The sequence below is a fragment of the Octopus bimaculoides genome, chromosome 10 (genome assembly GCF_001194135.2).
Source record: "Octopus bimaculoides isolate UCB-OBI-ISO-001 chromosome 10, ASM119413v2, whole genome shotgun sequence".
NCBI classification, from domain to species: domain Eukaryota; kingdom Metazoa; phylum Mollusca; class Cephalopoda; order Octopoda; family Octopodidae; genus Octopus; species Octopus bimaculoides.
In genome coordinates, this window is record NC_068990.1 from 50,010,952 (window position 1) to 50,028,197 (window position 17,246).

The 17,246-nt window shown below is 36.8% G+C and overlaps 2 protein-coding genes across 3 annotated transcripts in view; both read right to left on the reverse strand.

The window, feature by feature from the left end:
• The window catches only part of LOC106878624 (protein IWS1 homolog), an 863,399-nt gene that overhangs the window by 443,447 nt on the left and 402,706 nt on the right, over positions 1–17,246 (reverse strand). The gene's annotated exons all lie outside the window — the stretch shown is intronic.
• LOC106875499 (survival of motor neuron-related-splicing factor 30) overlaps positions 12,979–17,246 on the reverse strand; it is a 34,805-nt gene continuing 30,537 nt past the window's right edge. The window contains exons 6-7 of the mRNA XM_014923668.2: positions 16,377–16,503; positions 12,979–15,337 (exon numbers count right to left, since the gene is read on the reverse strand). Coding sequence (XP_014779154.1) covers positions 15,191–15,337; positions 16,377–16,503 — 274 coding nt within the window. The 3' untranslated portion in view covers positions 12,979–15,190. The remainder of the gene's footprint in view (positions 15,338–16,376; positions 16,504–17,246) is intronic.

Sequence of the window (17,246 nt, forward strand, 5' to 3'; positions counted from 1 at the left end):
CTTCAAAACTATGGAAAGAGCATTTTCGGTAAAAAAATTTTTTTAATTGTTAATATTTTCAGAGGGAAAAGTGAGTGATTTGCCTGTTGTTTCTAGTGCATCCAAAAACACCCCTCCTCGTTTCTTTATCACTCTCACATGTATTGATGTTTTTCAATATTTTTTCCCCCAAAATACATTTATATGCTATAAAAAGGAAAATTTGAGAAATTATGAATTTTTTGCAACCCCACTCCCTGCCCTCAGTCGTTTCAGTTTAGAAATTACAATATTGGAGAGCCTGAGAAGGCCGTTGCTGGCATTTATCCACAATGATTTTTTAAAAAAGAGTTGTCATCATCATCATCATCATCGTTTAACGTCCGCTTTCCATGCTAGCATGGGTTGGATGATTTGACTGAGGACTGGTGCAACCGGATGGCTACACCAGGCTCCAATCTAATTATGTAAATGATAATTCATTTCAGTAGCATACTTTTCTGTTAGGAGCAATAACTAGTGACCGAGACCTTTGGCAATATGCTGTGCTTGAGAAGATCCGTTAATCCAAGTGAAATTGTAGTTGTGGCCAATACTGGTGTCATGTAACAGGCACCCGTGCTGGTGGCACATAAAGTGCACTTTCAAGTGTTGGGCCTCATGGAGGCAAAGTGGCTGAGTTCACTTTGAGCATTGGGCCTCACGGAGGCAAAGTGGTTGAGTTCCTTTTGAGCGTTGGGCCTCATGGAGGCAATGACCGAGAACTTTGGCTTTATGTTGTGCTTGAGAAGAAGACCGATCGAGCCAAGCAAAATTGCAGTCGTGGCAGATACTGGTGTCATGCAAATGGCACCCATGTTGGTGGCACATAAAAGCACCCATTACACTCTCAGAGTGGTTGGCATTAGGAAGAGCATCCAGCTGTAGAAAACCATGCCAAACTGGACTGTAGTCTGGTCCAGCATTCTACCTTACCAACTCCAATCAAACTGTCCAACCCATGCTAGCATGGACAACAGACGTTAAATGATTATTATTATTATTATCATCATTATTATTAAAGCAACAATCTACAGAATTGTTAACACATCAGACAAAATCTTACCATTTTTTCCAGTTCTTTATTTTCTTGAGTTCAAATTTCCCTGAGATTGATTTTTGCCTTTCATTCTTTTGCAGGTCAGTAAAATAAGTATCAGTTGATCACTGGAATCAATGCATTCTGTTTCCTTCTTGTCTTAAAATTGCTCGCCTTGTGCCAAAATTTGAAGGAATTATTATAGTTGTTGTTGTTGTTGTAGTGTATCATTAATTATTGTTATAATATAATGACTGGAAAATCAGGTTTACTATTTGTCTAGTTTAATTTTATAGCAATGGCAAAACAAATATAATACAACAATAAAACTTTATTTCATTACATTCAAAGAAGCAAGGTCAATGAATACATGAATAAAAGTGATAACAATATTATAATACAACCGCAATAGGAACAACAACTGCATCAACAATAACATCCAAATACTCTAATAGAAGGAGCCACAACATAATCACTCATCCTCCTAGAAATAGTAGCTAAATCTCATTCACATTACACTATGCCTTTTTAAAAGAAGAAAATATATTAATGCAGTCATGAATATACTAAAGACTGGATAGTCATGGCTGGGGTATATTTGATCATACATAGGTTTCCTCAGAGCTGACTTTTTGCTAAACAATAAATATTCAAGTTTTGTTAGCAAGAGAGTTCCTGTGAAGTCAATCAACCTGAAAGTTATAGCAGGTAAATTTTCCTCAAAGCACATCATACCATTGTAAAAAGGATGGTCACATTGGCTAATGTAGTCCAGTTACACAAAGTCTGGAAGAAAAAAGATGGAATGGTCATGACTGGAACACTTTTGATTAGTGGAATCTTCAATCAGCACCAATAACAACAGATGACATCCAATTCCTCCAACAACTCACACAGACAGGCACCACACAAATCTGCAAATATATATTATATATATATATATCTGGCTATCAATCTGTGTATGTACACACACACGTGTATATATGTACTTATATATATATATATATAAACAAAAGAAGCACTGTCGGTTACGATGATGAGGATCCCAGCTGATTCAATCAACGGAACAGCTTGCTCGTGAAATTAACATGCAAGTGGCTGAGCACTCCACAGACATGTGTACATGAATAAAGATAAATAAAAAGTACAGTAAAACAAAAATATTATTAAAAGCTTCAATAATGATGAAGGTTATGAGCTATTGCTTGTAAAAAAATCTATCTTATTTTTGGGACTATATTGCTCAATAATTATCTGCAGCTGTTTCTTTATATCTTTATACTTTTGTTTTAGTCTCATAGATCTCACCTCAATCAAATTCAACCTTTCTCAGTTGTATCAAGTGTTCTTTCCTTTTCAGTGCAGTAATTAATTTTCATATATTCGGATGTGTGCAAGTTAAAAAACTTTGTAGTGCCCCTTAAAGGGATAAATGGTTATTAGTGTGAGGCATATCCAATTCTGTTCTAAAGCAGACATTCCAACTATCAATGGGAAACAAAGAAGTTCTTCATTGTCTAATTCCTCTAACTCGCATGCATCCTATGTACAATAATTCAAAGTAGGACACAAGTTCTTGCGGAAGATTGTCATTATCTACAAGATCTTTGAATCTGTCAATTACATCATTGAGAGGAAGAAAAGTCAGTACTGAAAAACATCTGCTTTTAATGCTAAACTCATTATCTTGATGGTATCTTTCCTTAAAGCCAAATTCACAAACTTTTCTGTACACATTTTGAGAGAGATGAAAAAGACAATATGAGATGGAAGCACTAGGAAACACAGATGAAATGCTATTAATGTGAGCTTTTTCAAAATCCATCATGTTTTCAGAGCTGTCCTTGATGTAATTCATTTAGCTAATTAAAAAGGTGTAAGTTTCTAGATTTTTGTTTGGAAACAATCACAGAACACTTGAATATGAAACATGTACAACTGATAAAATATGGTTGAAAAGCACTTAAAAGTTCCATCATCTGCCTAGTGTTTTGCATTCACTAAGTCACTTAGTCATCAGTTGCAAACATAAGCAATCAGTTTTGCCACTAACAAGGAACTTATAATTCATCAAGTATCTCATAACCAAATTGACTGAGGGATTGGAGGCTCACTTACTTTTGCTCGATGCCAGTTCCTTATATTGTGACTTACATATGAAGAGGAAGGCATGTGAGCCATTTCATTTTCATCAAGTTTTTCACAAGCAGTTGCAATTAATGAACAAGAAGATTCCTGGGAAGCAGCTGCTTGTGCCTTTAGGTCTGCTAAAGTTTGTGAACTTTGGGTTTCGAAGCACACAGACAATGACGATGTTCACCAATGTGCTTAATTATGGTGTAATCTTCATTGTGTGTTATGGTGTGGACTCGAGCTTTACAGGACTGAATTTTGCCTTTCCAGTAATTCTTAGATCAATTGGCATTTTGTTTCTGTGCTTCATATATGTAACAAGATACAGTTATATATACTATAATAATAATAATAATAATAATGATAATGATAACAGAGAGTGAAAGAGAGAAATTGTCACAAAAGAAGTTATAGCAACCGTGTGACCAGGAGATGGTGACGAAGGAACGGCTCCTTTTGCGCATCGCACGATCAGCACAAATATATAAAAAAACAAAAGATGGAATGAGGTAAGTGCCAACAAGAAAAGAGAGAGACTCAACCGGTACAGATGTATGAAGATAAGGTTTTATTGGTTGTCAACTTGAATGTCTGTGTGAGTGTGAATGCAACATAAAACAGAATATAAGACAGGCCGTCGTGTAAACAAGAGTGTGTGTATACAAATATGTGTATGTGAATGCAAGAGATACAGAGCATAGAAAACAGTCTATAATAAGGACGTTAGAAGAAAGTCCAGACACAAGGATTAGAAATACCAGTTCGTAGCTAAAGTACACAGTAGGTTGAAGTGCTGTAGAAGAGGTTGTGGCATCGAGGCATAGCTAAGAAGTCACATGTCGTAAGAAGTTGAGGCTTCCATGCCGAGCCATTTACTTGGTACAGAGGGTCTCGCTGTTATTCATGGTGAAGCAATTCACACAAACAATGTGGAGAAAGTTATGTTAGCGTTGCTGATTTGGTGTGTATGTTGAGACATCGGTGTAGACGCTGGCGACGAAGAAGCTTGTAGTAAACAGTTAGTTGAATGGTGGTGTTGGTTCTCCAGTGGAGTGGAGTCATGTCGTCGCTGGAACTGGCTGGTGCTCTGTAGTCAGTAGCTAGACCTTAGAAGGTCTAGGGCCAAAGATTTTCTTTTTATTCCTAATAAATAGGATACATAGAGGGGACAAACAAGGACAGACAAAAACATATATATAGGTCTTCAGTCTTTTATGAGTGTTCTATCGAATGGATGTTATAATGATATAATGTGATATGGTACATTAAAATATAAAAATTTTTTTCTTTTTAAATTCTCTTTTTTGGTTTGGGTTGTCTTACTAACTCACTGGTTGATTTCCCTATTTTTGTGTCTTTTCTTTTCTTTCTATGCTCGGTCTGGCTGTGTTGGCATGGCTCCTTGCATACTCAACTTTCTTGTGATTTCCTTCCATCTTTTCGCAAACACTCTTTGCGGCAGGCTCCTCCTCTAAAGACGGATCTTGAAAACAAGATGGGCAGTGAAATGGTTCACCAGTCCTTGTCTGGAAATGAACTGTCCTGTCACAATTCCTTCCAAACGCGTCTTCCATATCGTTTCTTTCAATATGGTTATTACGCAGAGAAATGCTGCCTTCTTCTCTTTGGAGAGAGAGGAAAGCAGTACAATCTTAATCATGAACTCAGTCGAGAGCCGTACTCCTTCTGTATCTGACATCAGTTGTTCGGCATAGGTTATCAAATCCCTCAGGTCCTCACAGTGTACAAAGGTGTGCGTCATCGTTTCACTGGCATGCCCGCACCTCGGACATGTGGGGGAGGTATCATATCCATGCCTCGATAACCTTTCCCAAACCGGTAAGGCCGATCGGTAGCACAGCCTGGTCAAGGATTTCTGGTAGTTATCCAGAGATCTCAACCTGAAGGTCCTCCCAAACAGGCTGGCTAGCTGCTTCTTATCGAAGCCCAGAGTCTCCCCCAGGACATCGTCAGACTTAAACTCTACCAATCTGCTATAAATATCCGCTGTAGTAACCCTGATGTCAGCATTGCTCACCCGGGAGAAGAGGAAAAGTGCTTGTTTGTACTCCACCTGCCATTCCCCCGTCTTAGGTCTTCGCCTGATCCATGCTCCTAAGTCCCTCAGGGACCTATACTTTGGGAAGTCTTGTTCGGCAAGCGTTGACCACACCTGCTCACCATCCAGGTGGCACTGGAGATGTCTCAGCCTCAGCGTGTGCTTGCACATCATCAGCCAGGGCATCCCTAGACCACCCTTTAGCGGTTTCTGGCAACAGATGGAGCGCCTCACAAGTGGAGTTTTCCTTCCCCACAAAAAGTGGAAAAGTATCCGCTCCAACTTGTTCAGCCACAAACCAGGGCAAGGTACAATGGTTAGGCGGTAGGTTTTCACCAATGATAAGAACATCTGCGCAACCTCCGCCCTTCCCAACAAGGATAACCTCCTCTCAGACCACTTCTGGGCTATGGCTGTCACCTTGCTCACCACCTCACTCCAGTTCTTCTCCACCTGGAGGTCTGGTCCAAACCAGACCCCAAGCATTTTAACTGGGCCCTCCATCCAGTGCCCAACAACGCTGTTGGGAGGCATCGACTTGCCCCTCCAGGTGCTGAATTGCAAGCCGACTGATTTTTCCTGGTTAATTTTCGCCCCTGCCACCATCTCATATCCTTTGATGGCGCTTTCTAAGCGAGGTAGGCGCCCTTCATCCGACACAATGATGGTGACGTCATCTGCGTATGCCGTCACATTCCTTCCGCAACAAGGATCATGCGGGTCCACCCCCACGTCCCTCAGTTTCCGCAGCAATGGCTCAAGTGCTAATATGTACAGAATCGGGGACAGGGGACAGCCCTGACGAAATGAACGCTCGATTGCGAAGGGGTTCGAGAAGAACCCATTCACCCAGACTATTGATTTGATATTGCTGTACATGGCTTTGATCCAGCCTCGGAAGGTTGGGCCAAATCCGGCCGCCCGAGGAACTGCCGCCAGGTATCCATGGCCAACCCTATCGAACGCCTTAGACTGGTCTAAGTTCACCAGTGCCTCATCGTTGCCATGCATTTTACCCACCCGCTCTATGGTGTAGCGAATGAGGTGAAGGTTTGTCCTGTATCGTCCTTCCTAGGATGGCACATGTCTGTGCTTCCCCCACCAGGTCGCCTATGACAACCCTAACTCTCTTTGCGAGCACCTTGGCCAAAATCTTTAACTCTGTGTTTAGCAGAGTTATGGGCCTAAAATTATTAACATTATCCCCCTTGCTCAGGTCTTTCTTGATTAGTGTCTTTCTTGATTAGTGTCACCAGACCCGGCGACTTGTCCCCGGAACTCTCGGACAGTACCTCTCTGATCTCCTTGGCTGTGATTGGTCCTTTGCAGCACTCAGCGTCATGAGTTGAAAGACGCGGGCTGCCGTCCAGAAAATGCTGTAAGGCATCCCCATGGTCCAACATCCCGTCCCTCCCGAACAGCACAGCAAAGTGCTTGTGAAAGGCCTTACATATCTTGTCTTGTCCTTGGATCTTCCTGTCCAGACTCATCTGTCAAAGACCCGATCGTAGCATCGATGCCACAACGGGTTTCTTCCAAGTGAGTCCATCTAGCAACATTGATACCTTCAAGGCCCATTGCACGTGTCCTAGCCCGAACTCTGCATCCTTCGTGTTTGGCATTGAAGTGTCGGTCCAGTGCCAATCTCGCTGTCAACACTTGTGATGTAGGGCCTGATCTCAGTGCCTCGTCTAATGCTTTAACTAAGTCCCTTTCTATTTTAGTCTGTTCTAGACTTAACTGTTTGCTAAATCTAATTGACTCAATTCAAAGGGCTCTTTTGAGGGCACTCCACCACCGGTTGTTGATAACAGCGCCGGTAAGTGCCCTCTTCACTAACTCCTTAATCTGGCTATGGTAAACCTCGCAATCCAATAAAGTCTTGTTCAGCTTCCAGTAGCCAGATCCCTGTCTATGTATCTTATCTATATTCACCCTACACGTCACTAACTTGTGATCTGTGTAGGGTACGTAGGTAAACTGTGGACAGCTAAAGCTATGTCTGTCTCTAGTATTTACTACTATCCTGTCTATATAAGACCTGACCATTCTGTTGTTTCTTGTCCAGGTCCACACTGGAACGTTCAGGTGGTCAAGTCTATATTGATCTGCCAGCCTGAAACACTTCAGCAGATGGATGAGGCATGAGTTTCCCTTTCTATCTTTTGAGCCTACGCTATCCAGGCGTGCATCCAGTATAGCATTGAAGTCACCTAGTACAACTACTGTCTTCGATGTCACCAGGAAATTCTCCAGGCGATGAAAGAAGTCAACCCGTTTGCCTGCATTACCAGGCTCGTAGATGCCCACCAGCCTGAAGGCTTTGCCACTGTATGTTAGATCCAGAACAACCAACTCGCCTTCTGAGTCCACGAAGATTGTACATATCTGCATGACCAAGATTTTACAGATCAAGACAGCCACCCCTCTGCTCCCTCCCTCCCAGCTAGGAGAAATTATTTTCTCATAGTCATTCAGGGAGTGTAGAGAAGGCCTGCAGCTTGTCCAGCCTGGTTTCTGTAATAACCATCACATCTATACTATGTGACCTGAGGTCGTCAAGGAGGCACGCCTGCTTCTACTTCGAGCTCAAGCCACGCACATTTAAATACGCTATGTTCAACACGGCCATATATAACATAGAAGAAAAAAGGGGGACCTACTTACCATCTCTTTCTTTCCAGGGAAATGGCTCTCAAGACGTTTGAGACCACTTCTCTATCTTCTTCTGTTCCTCCTATAAAGGGTATCTCCAAGGAGGTTTCAACCGACGGGTCAAATACTTTTTTAAAATCATTTAGTATGCTTATGTCATTGGGATGTAATTTGTTCAGATCGAAAAACAGAGTCCTTGCTATCTTTGCTATGACATTAGGACTCTGTTTAAAATGGTTTTTGTAGACCAATGAATCATTATGTGGTCCATCTAGATAAAGTGCTTTTTGTCCGGTATGCGATCGTCACTCGATCAACCGGTTTTGGTATTGTTATAGGGATGTCTATAAATGACATCTTTTCCCCTCTTTTGGTCTTTGGGGTTTCTTGTTTGTTCAGGGACTCCATCTTCCTCGAACAAACCTGGTACTTGTCTGTTGGTTTTCCTCTTCGCTATCAGTGATGAGTTCATATGATGTGGTCACTCCTAGGAGTGCCGTCTCTTGGTTGGATGAACTCCTGGTAACGGCCTCCGTGGCCAGGAGTTCACCCTCTTTAGTTGATGTCTTTTTGGTTGTAGCTGGGGGTGCACCTTTTTTTGGTCCTATAGGTGTTACAACACTTATAGGACTTTTTTTTGGTTCACTTTGGTTTTTCGATGATCCCTCCTGGGGATCATCTTCCTTGGAGGTGGACTGTTCCGTTTTTTATTTTCGGGACACTTTTCTCTTAAGTGTCCCTTCTTCCTACACTTGAAACAGCGAGTATAAGTATCCACATAAATGAGGATACTTATATCATCCATTATAATAGTTTCTGGTAGCTCCTCGAGATCTTTTGTTGTGGCTTGCACCAGGATCTCGAGGGTCTGGCCCTGCCAGTTCTGTGGGCCGTCTTTTGTGATCTGTATAATTTAAAATTTTTCTTCCCTTTTGTATAGCAGGGTGGCCACGATCCAGCCCACCTCCACCTCCGGGGGGATGTTTTTAATTTTTATCCGGAACGTCCTACGTCCCAGATATAGTGGCAGTAATAAAATGTTGCCACATTGCAAGGTTCTTGTTGACAGATCTCCTGCACATTCTGTCGATTCGAACCTTGCTTCAATGGTTGCGAATCTTGTTCCTCTATTTAAATACTTAATCTGGTTCATTATTGTGCCAAGACATTTCTCGATGCAACTCTCCTTCAAATCTTTTTGACTCCATATTATAAGTTTTATAAATGATAGCCTTCTCTTTTATTTTATTTTGGAGTTCACTTGGAGGAGTTATTCTTGATTCACCATCCTTTTTCGATATCATTCCGAAGAATGCCTGAATTTCCTCCACTTTCAATTTTATTTGTTCTCGGCCACTGACGGCCACAGCAAAATTCATATTTGTGTTTTCTTCCATGGAAGCCATTTTTTTTTTAAACAAAACAATTCCGTATTACGGAGAAAAATAATGTTTTCAAAAATGGAACCACAATCCAACAACAGTTCATACAGTATTCCTTCCCCCGAAGGGGGAGGGTAACAGTTCACAAAAGGGTTTGGAAGTCTGCATTATGCTACTTTCTTGTCACAAAAGTAAATCATTTTTGAATCAAATTGTAACATGATGAGAAATGGATCCAATACAATAACCGTAAACATTCAGCATAATACATTTTACATGTAAAGATTCATGTCATCCACAAGTTTCTTCATTCTGCAGATACTGTTAAAAACGTGAGGCATGATGTATGTATATTTCCTTTTAAGTAACTTTTATATCCTTGTAAATTGGATAAATAATTTAACAAAGTATTTACACGAATGCACAAGACTTAATACAAGGTTACACAGCTCACAGTGAACTGCTTACCAATCAACTGATAACTTGACAGTTCTTTATAGCAAATGTGACAGTCCACTTTTAATCATAAGTGGGTGGTTGGAATCCTTCCACAACAGCAAGGAATGAGGCAGGGATGGATCATGAGTAAACCTATAAACTGTAAACCATCATTGTCGCCATCGTCAACAACAACAATGAATTTCAATGTTTTATTTATTTATTTTTTCTAATATTAGGAGTGAAATTACCTAGAATCTTATATACATTCACATCATCATTGTATGTCCGTTTTCCATGCTGGTATGGCTTGACAGAATCTGTTGAGACCAAGGGACACACCAGGTTTCTTTATAAATACATATATATTCATGTGTATATAAAGAGAGACAGCTATGTTTCGCTGTCTGTCTGCCTGCCTATTGCATGGTATCCTCAGATGAAGATGATTTTCAAATAATTTATTTAGAGAAATGAAATAAAAAAAACAATGAATTTTTTCAATTTATTAATTGAATTTATATATGTAATATAAGAAAATAAGGTTTGCGTTTTATTTTTTTCCCTCAGAAATCAGTGAAAAAAAAGTAGCTATCAATATTCCACTCTTAAATACAATGATATAATGTGTGATAAAGGTAAAAAAAATAAACTAGAAGAAGAAAGAGAAAAGCGATAAAAATAGTGATGATCATTAAAACAGTTAATTCCCCAGTAAACCTATTTCAAATTGAATGCAGTTTATTCTACCACTTGAAACAACATATTTTGAAGTGGATAAACTATTTTATGAAAACCTTCAGCCAGTAAGACAGTCAATTAATTATTACCATCACCATCAGCATTCCAGTTGTCTCATTTCTATTGCATGTTTTTACTTCACAACTAAGACTGCTTCCTAGCTCTATTATAAAAACTTTGTTTTAAGTGACCTAAATTAAAACCTTCTATCAAAATATCAGCTAAACAATAAGTTATTTTACTAAACTCATCATGTTTTCAAAATTTACTGAAACAAAAGCAATATGTATCAATAGAAATATGATAACAAAAAGGTTAATCTTTTATTAGTTTTAGTCATTGGACAGCAATCATGCTGGAACAATGCCTTCAAGAGATTTTTTTGTCAATCATAGAACCTGTCAGTATTTATTCAGAATTACTGCCCTTCTAGACAGATTGTAGGTCCACACCTTGCTCATATTTTCCATTTTTGGCATCATTTATAAGGCTGGATGACCTTCTTAACACCTAGTGTCCTAGTGTACAGAGTTTTGCTGGGTGCATTTCATCATAGCATCAATACCGGTGAATTTGTCATGTCTAATGGGCTCTCTCAATTTTTGAGTTGTCTCCATTCATTCACCAACCACTTTATAAAAGTGTACTGAATGCATTTTATCATGATGTCAGTACTATTGAGATTGCCTTGTGCCCCCTCAAGACGACTGTGTTCTCACTACTTTATGGTGTCTTCATTTGTTTAAGGATCATACAAATGAGATTGATAGCAGAAGAACCAAGATGAGTGGATGGTGAGACGGAGAATATGATGAGAGAAACAGAGTTGGTGTGAGAAGTCAGTGATAAACTTGTAACAGGTGGATGTAAGAGTAAGTGATGGAACTCAGTAACAAATAGTTAGAGGAAGAGAGTTAGTTGGCAGCACAGAAATGGTGATGACAGAATGTATCATATACAAACAGATCTTATGATATCCTTTATATGTAGGCATCTTGATGGGAAGAGGAGTGATAAGGGTAGTGGCAGAATATACAAGGGTCCAATGCCATCTATCCTCTGTACATTACTACACTGGTAGCATGGTACAAAAGATAGGAGGGGAGATCCATTACCATTGTTTGTTACAGATAGCATGGCATAGAAAATAAGAGAGAGTGAGCAAAGAATATAAGTGATGAAGAGATGACTGATAAGATAAATATCTAATATAAGTACGTTTATACCTTCCAGCCTGTATCCCTACCACCTTTTGAATGTTCATTTGACCATGCTAACATTGAAATCGCAAAGTTGTGCAATAATAACATGCTTGAGTTAAAACAATGTGAATATATAAGCATTACACTTGACAGAATAATATGAATGCTAAAGGATTAATCAACATTATCTTCAAATTTATTTGCATAAAAAATTCATGTTTTACTCTACTCCTGACTTGTTAAAAACTTCATATTTTGACCACTTTGAAGGAATTGATACAATAATAAATTTCTAAAATGCTCAACTCGATGCACTAAAAAATGTTGAAATATATGTAAGAGATTCTGCAACTAATTTTGTCTTTTTTCATATACAAAAATATTTTTCCACATAAGTCCTGGCCATTTTCACCAAAAAAATGTTGAAATAACCAAACCAGTCTTGTTAGCCTTTTCAATTTCTGGCCATTCAGCACATTAATTTCAAGAATCCAGAATTCTATGTTATCATAAAAAATAAACTTGTTTCTTAGTAGCAAAAATACCAACTTTCTAATGATTATTTTGATCAATATAATTTCGGAACAGAAAGATACTGCTTTAACCCTTTAATATTTAAACAGACCATATCTGGTTCAAATATTTAACCTGTTTTACATTAAAACAAGCCAGATCTGGCAACCTATGCCTATCCAACATTTTCATTTTAAAAATAAACAATCAGGAGTGGCTGTGTGGTAAGTAGCTTGCTTACCAACCACATGGTTCCGGGTTCAGTCCCACTGCATGGCACCTTGGGCAAGTGTCTTCTACTATAGCCTCGAGCCAACCAAAGCCTTGTGAGTGGATTTGGTAGATGGAAACTGAAAGAAGCCCATCGTATATATATGTATATATATATATGTATGTATTTGCCCCCCCCCCCACCATCACTTGACAACCGATGCTGGTGTGTTTACGTCCCCATAACTTAGCGGTTCGGCAAAAAGAGACCAATAGAATAAGTACTAAGCTTACAAAGAATAAGTCCTGGGGTCGATTTTCTCGACTAAAGGCGGTGCTCCAGCATGGCCGCAAATGACAAACAAGTAAAAGAGTAATCACATCAGCAAAGCTCTAAGCTACAGAGATAATGCATAATTAATTCAAAACAATGTGAATAAATAAGCATTTGATAGAATAATTTGAATGCTAAAGGGTTTAAAGTTTATAGAAAAAATTTTGTAGCAAACTGACTGGAGAAATGAGTTTTGATTTTCAAACAAAAACATAAAAAAGCATGACAAAAAACAAAACAAAAAAACGACAACATATCTGAAGAAAACAAATTTATTCACTTCTGTTGACTATTTGTTTATATACAACAGCTCCTTTAAATAGAAAATGAAGGCCAAACATGTTATTTCAGTCTGTCACACAAGTGAGCTGCCAAAACACAGTATAGCTTCTACAAGTGCAACAAGACTATGCTTTATACATGAACAACATACAATGGAGTAAACAAGCTTGCTCTTTGAATTTAAGATGACAAATGAATTTTCTTAAATCCAGCAGAATTTAATATCTGGGATATAACCAAAATAAATTAAAAGGTAAAAAACAAAGTAATGCAGAAAGGTTTTGGAGTTCTTTAATTGAAGAAGGAAAAAAAAAAAAATTTGGTGAGATTACTTTGTAAAAGTTTAAGAATTTTACAACAGAAAGTAGGGGAGAAGAGAATCAAGCCAAAGTTTAAATTATGAATATGTTATATGCATTGCAATGCAGTGGCAATTTATAGAATCCTGACTAATTGTTTTTTGATGCTAAATTCATGTATACTGGAATAGATGTCACTATCTAGCGGCAAGAGATCAATGGCTAGGTAATTAGCTTCAAAGTGCAAGCAGTGCTAATTCTTAAGTCCTCATAAGAGAGCTAGTATCTATCCCAACATAATTTCAACCAATTTCTATTTTGATAAAGATATCAGTAAGAAAGGTGTTGTGCTCAATTTCAACTTACTAATATCTAATTTTTATTTACTTTTTACGGTAGCATTTTTCTTCATTTGAATTACAGAAATAGTAAACACCCATTAGAAATTAAAAACGTAAGTACAAATAAGAATGTTGATTTTATCAGTCATTTTGAAAATATAAGGACTTTCAAAAACAAAATAAATACTGAAATGAAAATTGAAGTGTTAAAGAAAGAGAAAAGTGATATCATGAACTTGGAACTGACATAATTACCCCGTATCACAGACAACAGGTGCCTATATTCACTAGTATTATGATTGTCAAAATCAAAAACCAACAAGAGATTCTGACAAAACTACTGACTTTCCCACACTATCACCAATTCCAAATCAAAATTGGCTGTTCCTATTCTACTAGAAGAGCATATCAAAATCTGAGTTACACCAAACATATTCCTAGATACACACAGGTTGTGGACTATGTACAGATGAAAACTAATTCTTACAAAATATATCCAACAAATGTTTTTATTAGAAACCTATTATAATGGCATAATTGCAAATTGTTTATGCTCAAGAATAAAATATAGTACAGTTGCTCCTTCTTCAAGTAAGAACTGCATGTGTGTAGATTTGGACAAAACAACAAAAAGCTAGCAAAACAACTACTTAATTTAGATTAGATATAAATGCAAAAACTAGTAATACACCATCTAAAAATTCTGAAGATCCAAATGTCTCTTCAGACACAAAAACAACTCGTATAGACATGGACAGTTTGTGGGTGAGGAAGGGTTTATAGATAGGAGAGCACCATATTAAAAATTTCTTAAGAATATAGTTTTGCACAACAAATTATCTAAAAGGAAAGTGTAAGCTGAAATATACCAGCTATGTGATATATTCCATGCAAATATTAAACATTAAGTCATTCATTACTGTATGCAAGACTTGTACATAAAAAAACCTAACAATAGCTTAATATCATGAAGTATTATAAAATATCACCATTCAAGGTTTGTAAACACAGCCACACACATAATTAAACCTGTACATAAAAGTTATTTGGCAACATCTAAGAAGTTGCACTATTTAAAATTTTCATGTTGTGCAAGTAAATGGAAGTAAGCTTTCTTTTAACATTCCATTTTCTTTAAACAAAAGTCCTGATCAACAGAGGAAGAACTTTGAGGAATTAAAAGAAATTAAATTTTCGACCAACAAAGATACTTAACACAGCAATAGAATATTATCAGCACCATTGAAAAAAATCTGTTACGATAATAGTTCCTAAATCATTTGGTTTACTGATTTTAAAAAAATAAATATGTTACCTAATTAAAAAAAAAAAATGTTTAATTAAAAAAGTAAGCAATGAGATAAATGTAAAAAATTGTATAGATGAATAATTTCAAGAGCAAGTTTAATGATAAAGTTGAAAGTTAAGAGTTATGTGTCAAAGAAAGAAAGAAAAAAAAAACTGATGGAGCTCAACAATAATCTATATACAAATCTGAGAGGCCATAGAAAAAAAAAATATTTGGGATGGGAATGAAAGCAGTTTCACTTTTTCCACTTTTCTTGGGGATGGTACTCTGTCATAGGTTTCCCACCAGTTCCACATGTACCAATTCCAACTCTTCCATTGATATTATCTGGAGAAGCAAATATAGACCTCTTCACTTTCCCCTTGTTTGTCTTGGAAAATGTCTGAAAATAATTTCAAAATATGTTTTCAGATTTTCTGCTACATTCTAAGTTTTTCATACATTTATAATCAGAACATGACAAAGAAAAATAAACATGCTATATAAATACATAAAATTTTTTGTTTTCAATTTTAGATTCTCTTAGATTTGGAGCAACAAATTGGTAGATTCTTTAACCCTTTCATTACCATATTTCTAATGATATTATTATGAATTTAAGTCTTACCTAGGTTAAATTTGCCTTTTATCCTTTTGGGGTTGACAATAAAATACCACTTATGTACTGTAGGATCAATGAAATCAACTCCTCTCCCAAGTTTCAGGCCTTGTATCTTTATTAGAAACCATTATTATTATTATCAGCAGCAGTAGTAGCATTACCATTTTTAGATTTGCTTGTAAGACTTTCTGGACAATAAATTCTCTTATTATTTCCATGTAATTCTTTAATTGCAGATAAAGTTTATTGAATAAATCAAAGACAAAGGCAGTGCAAATAAGAAGTGTCACCAGTCAAAGCTAATCTGCAGGTATGCATATCTCTTGCACAAATGAATTATTCAAGATGATTGAAAAAGTGTCATCAATAGAGCTACAACAAAGATTTTAATAAGTGACTATATTGGCTCTAAAATCAGTTAAGGCTTAAGTGCATCAAAATTATATTGTTCCAATCTAGTCACTAATGACATGCAAGAAAATTAAAAATAACATAAACAATATAGAGTAGGGGTTCCCAAGCTGATCAATTTTGTTATTTAAAAAATCTGAAGTAAACTAGTGAAAATAATAGTTTTCTTTGCTGATAATGGAGGAGTCTCATTCAGAAAACTTAGGTTCTGGAATCTGCTCATGGGTTCATAAGTGAAATAACAATATGCGCTATCTTCATGTTGTTTCACCTTAGTATTACAATACAAACAACATAGTACTATGAATAAAATAGCTAAAAATTGAGTATTTTTGTTGGAAAAAAAATTTTTTTTGCAGTAATCGCAGTCAGTAAAAAGTGAAATGTACATAAAAAAATTATATCTTACCTTTGCATTAAAATCAAGCCATTTATTTTTCTCGGTTTCCCTCTCCTCTTCTAATTGTTTCATGCGCTGGGCTTTCTTTTGTGCCTTTTTCCGCTTTTTCTCACGTTCTTCAGCAATCAGATCTTTCCTATTTGGAAAATAATTTAATCAGTACAGAATAATCTTTATATTCAAAATTAGAATATAAAAAAAATCAATATATAAACCTGATTTTTTTCCCCCAACTTCCTTAAATCAAGCTTCAAACTACAGCAAATGCTACATTTGATCCCATATTCTTCTCCCACTTTTTTTTTAACAAAGTGATAGAATAAAGTAAAACATTTAAGAAATTCTAAATATAAATTTTGAAAGCACATTCCCAATTTTTATATCACATTTTACATTTTTTAAAACTGAAATTGAAATGAAAACCTATATTATGTTAAAATTTGTAAGAGTTGAAAATACATAATAGTATAGATTTTAGTTGCATAAAAAACATATTGAGTTGGCAAGAAAGTAATTTCGTTTTTTTAGTGTGAAATAAAAGTAATTTTTTTCTCATACAAAGAATCATATATTTTCCATTTTGTTCAATGACCTTTTGCCATCTTTCTGGCAATTTCATGGTTCTGCGCTTATAGAACTTCTGGTCCTTATCAGCCAAACACTGAAGTGCGATTTCAGCTCATCACCATTATTGAAAGAATTTTGCAAACTTTGAAATAAATGGTAATCTGATGGTGCAAGATTAAGGTTATATGGTAGATGTGACATCACTTCCCATCTAAGCTCCAATAATTTTTCACAAGTTAGCAAAGACGTGTGTGGTCCAGCATTGTCATGGTGGAACACGATTCCTTTACGATTTGCCAATTCTGGCCATTT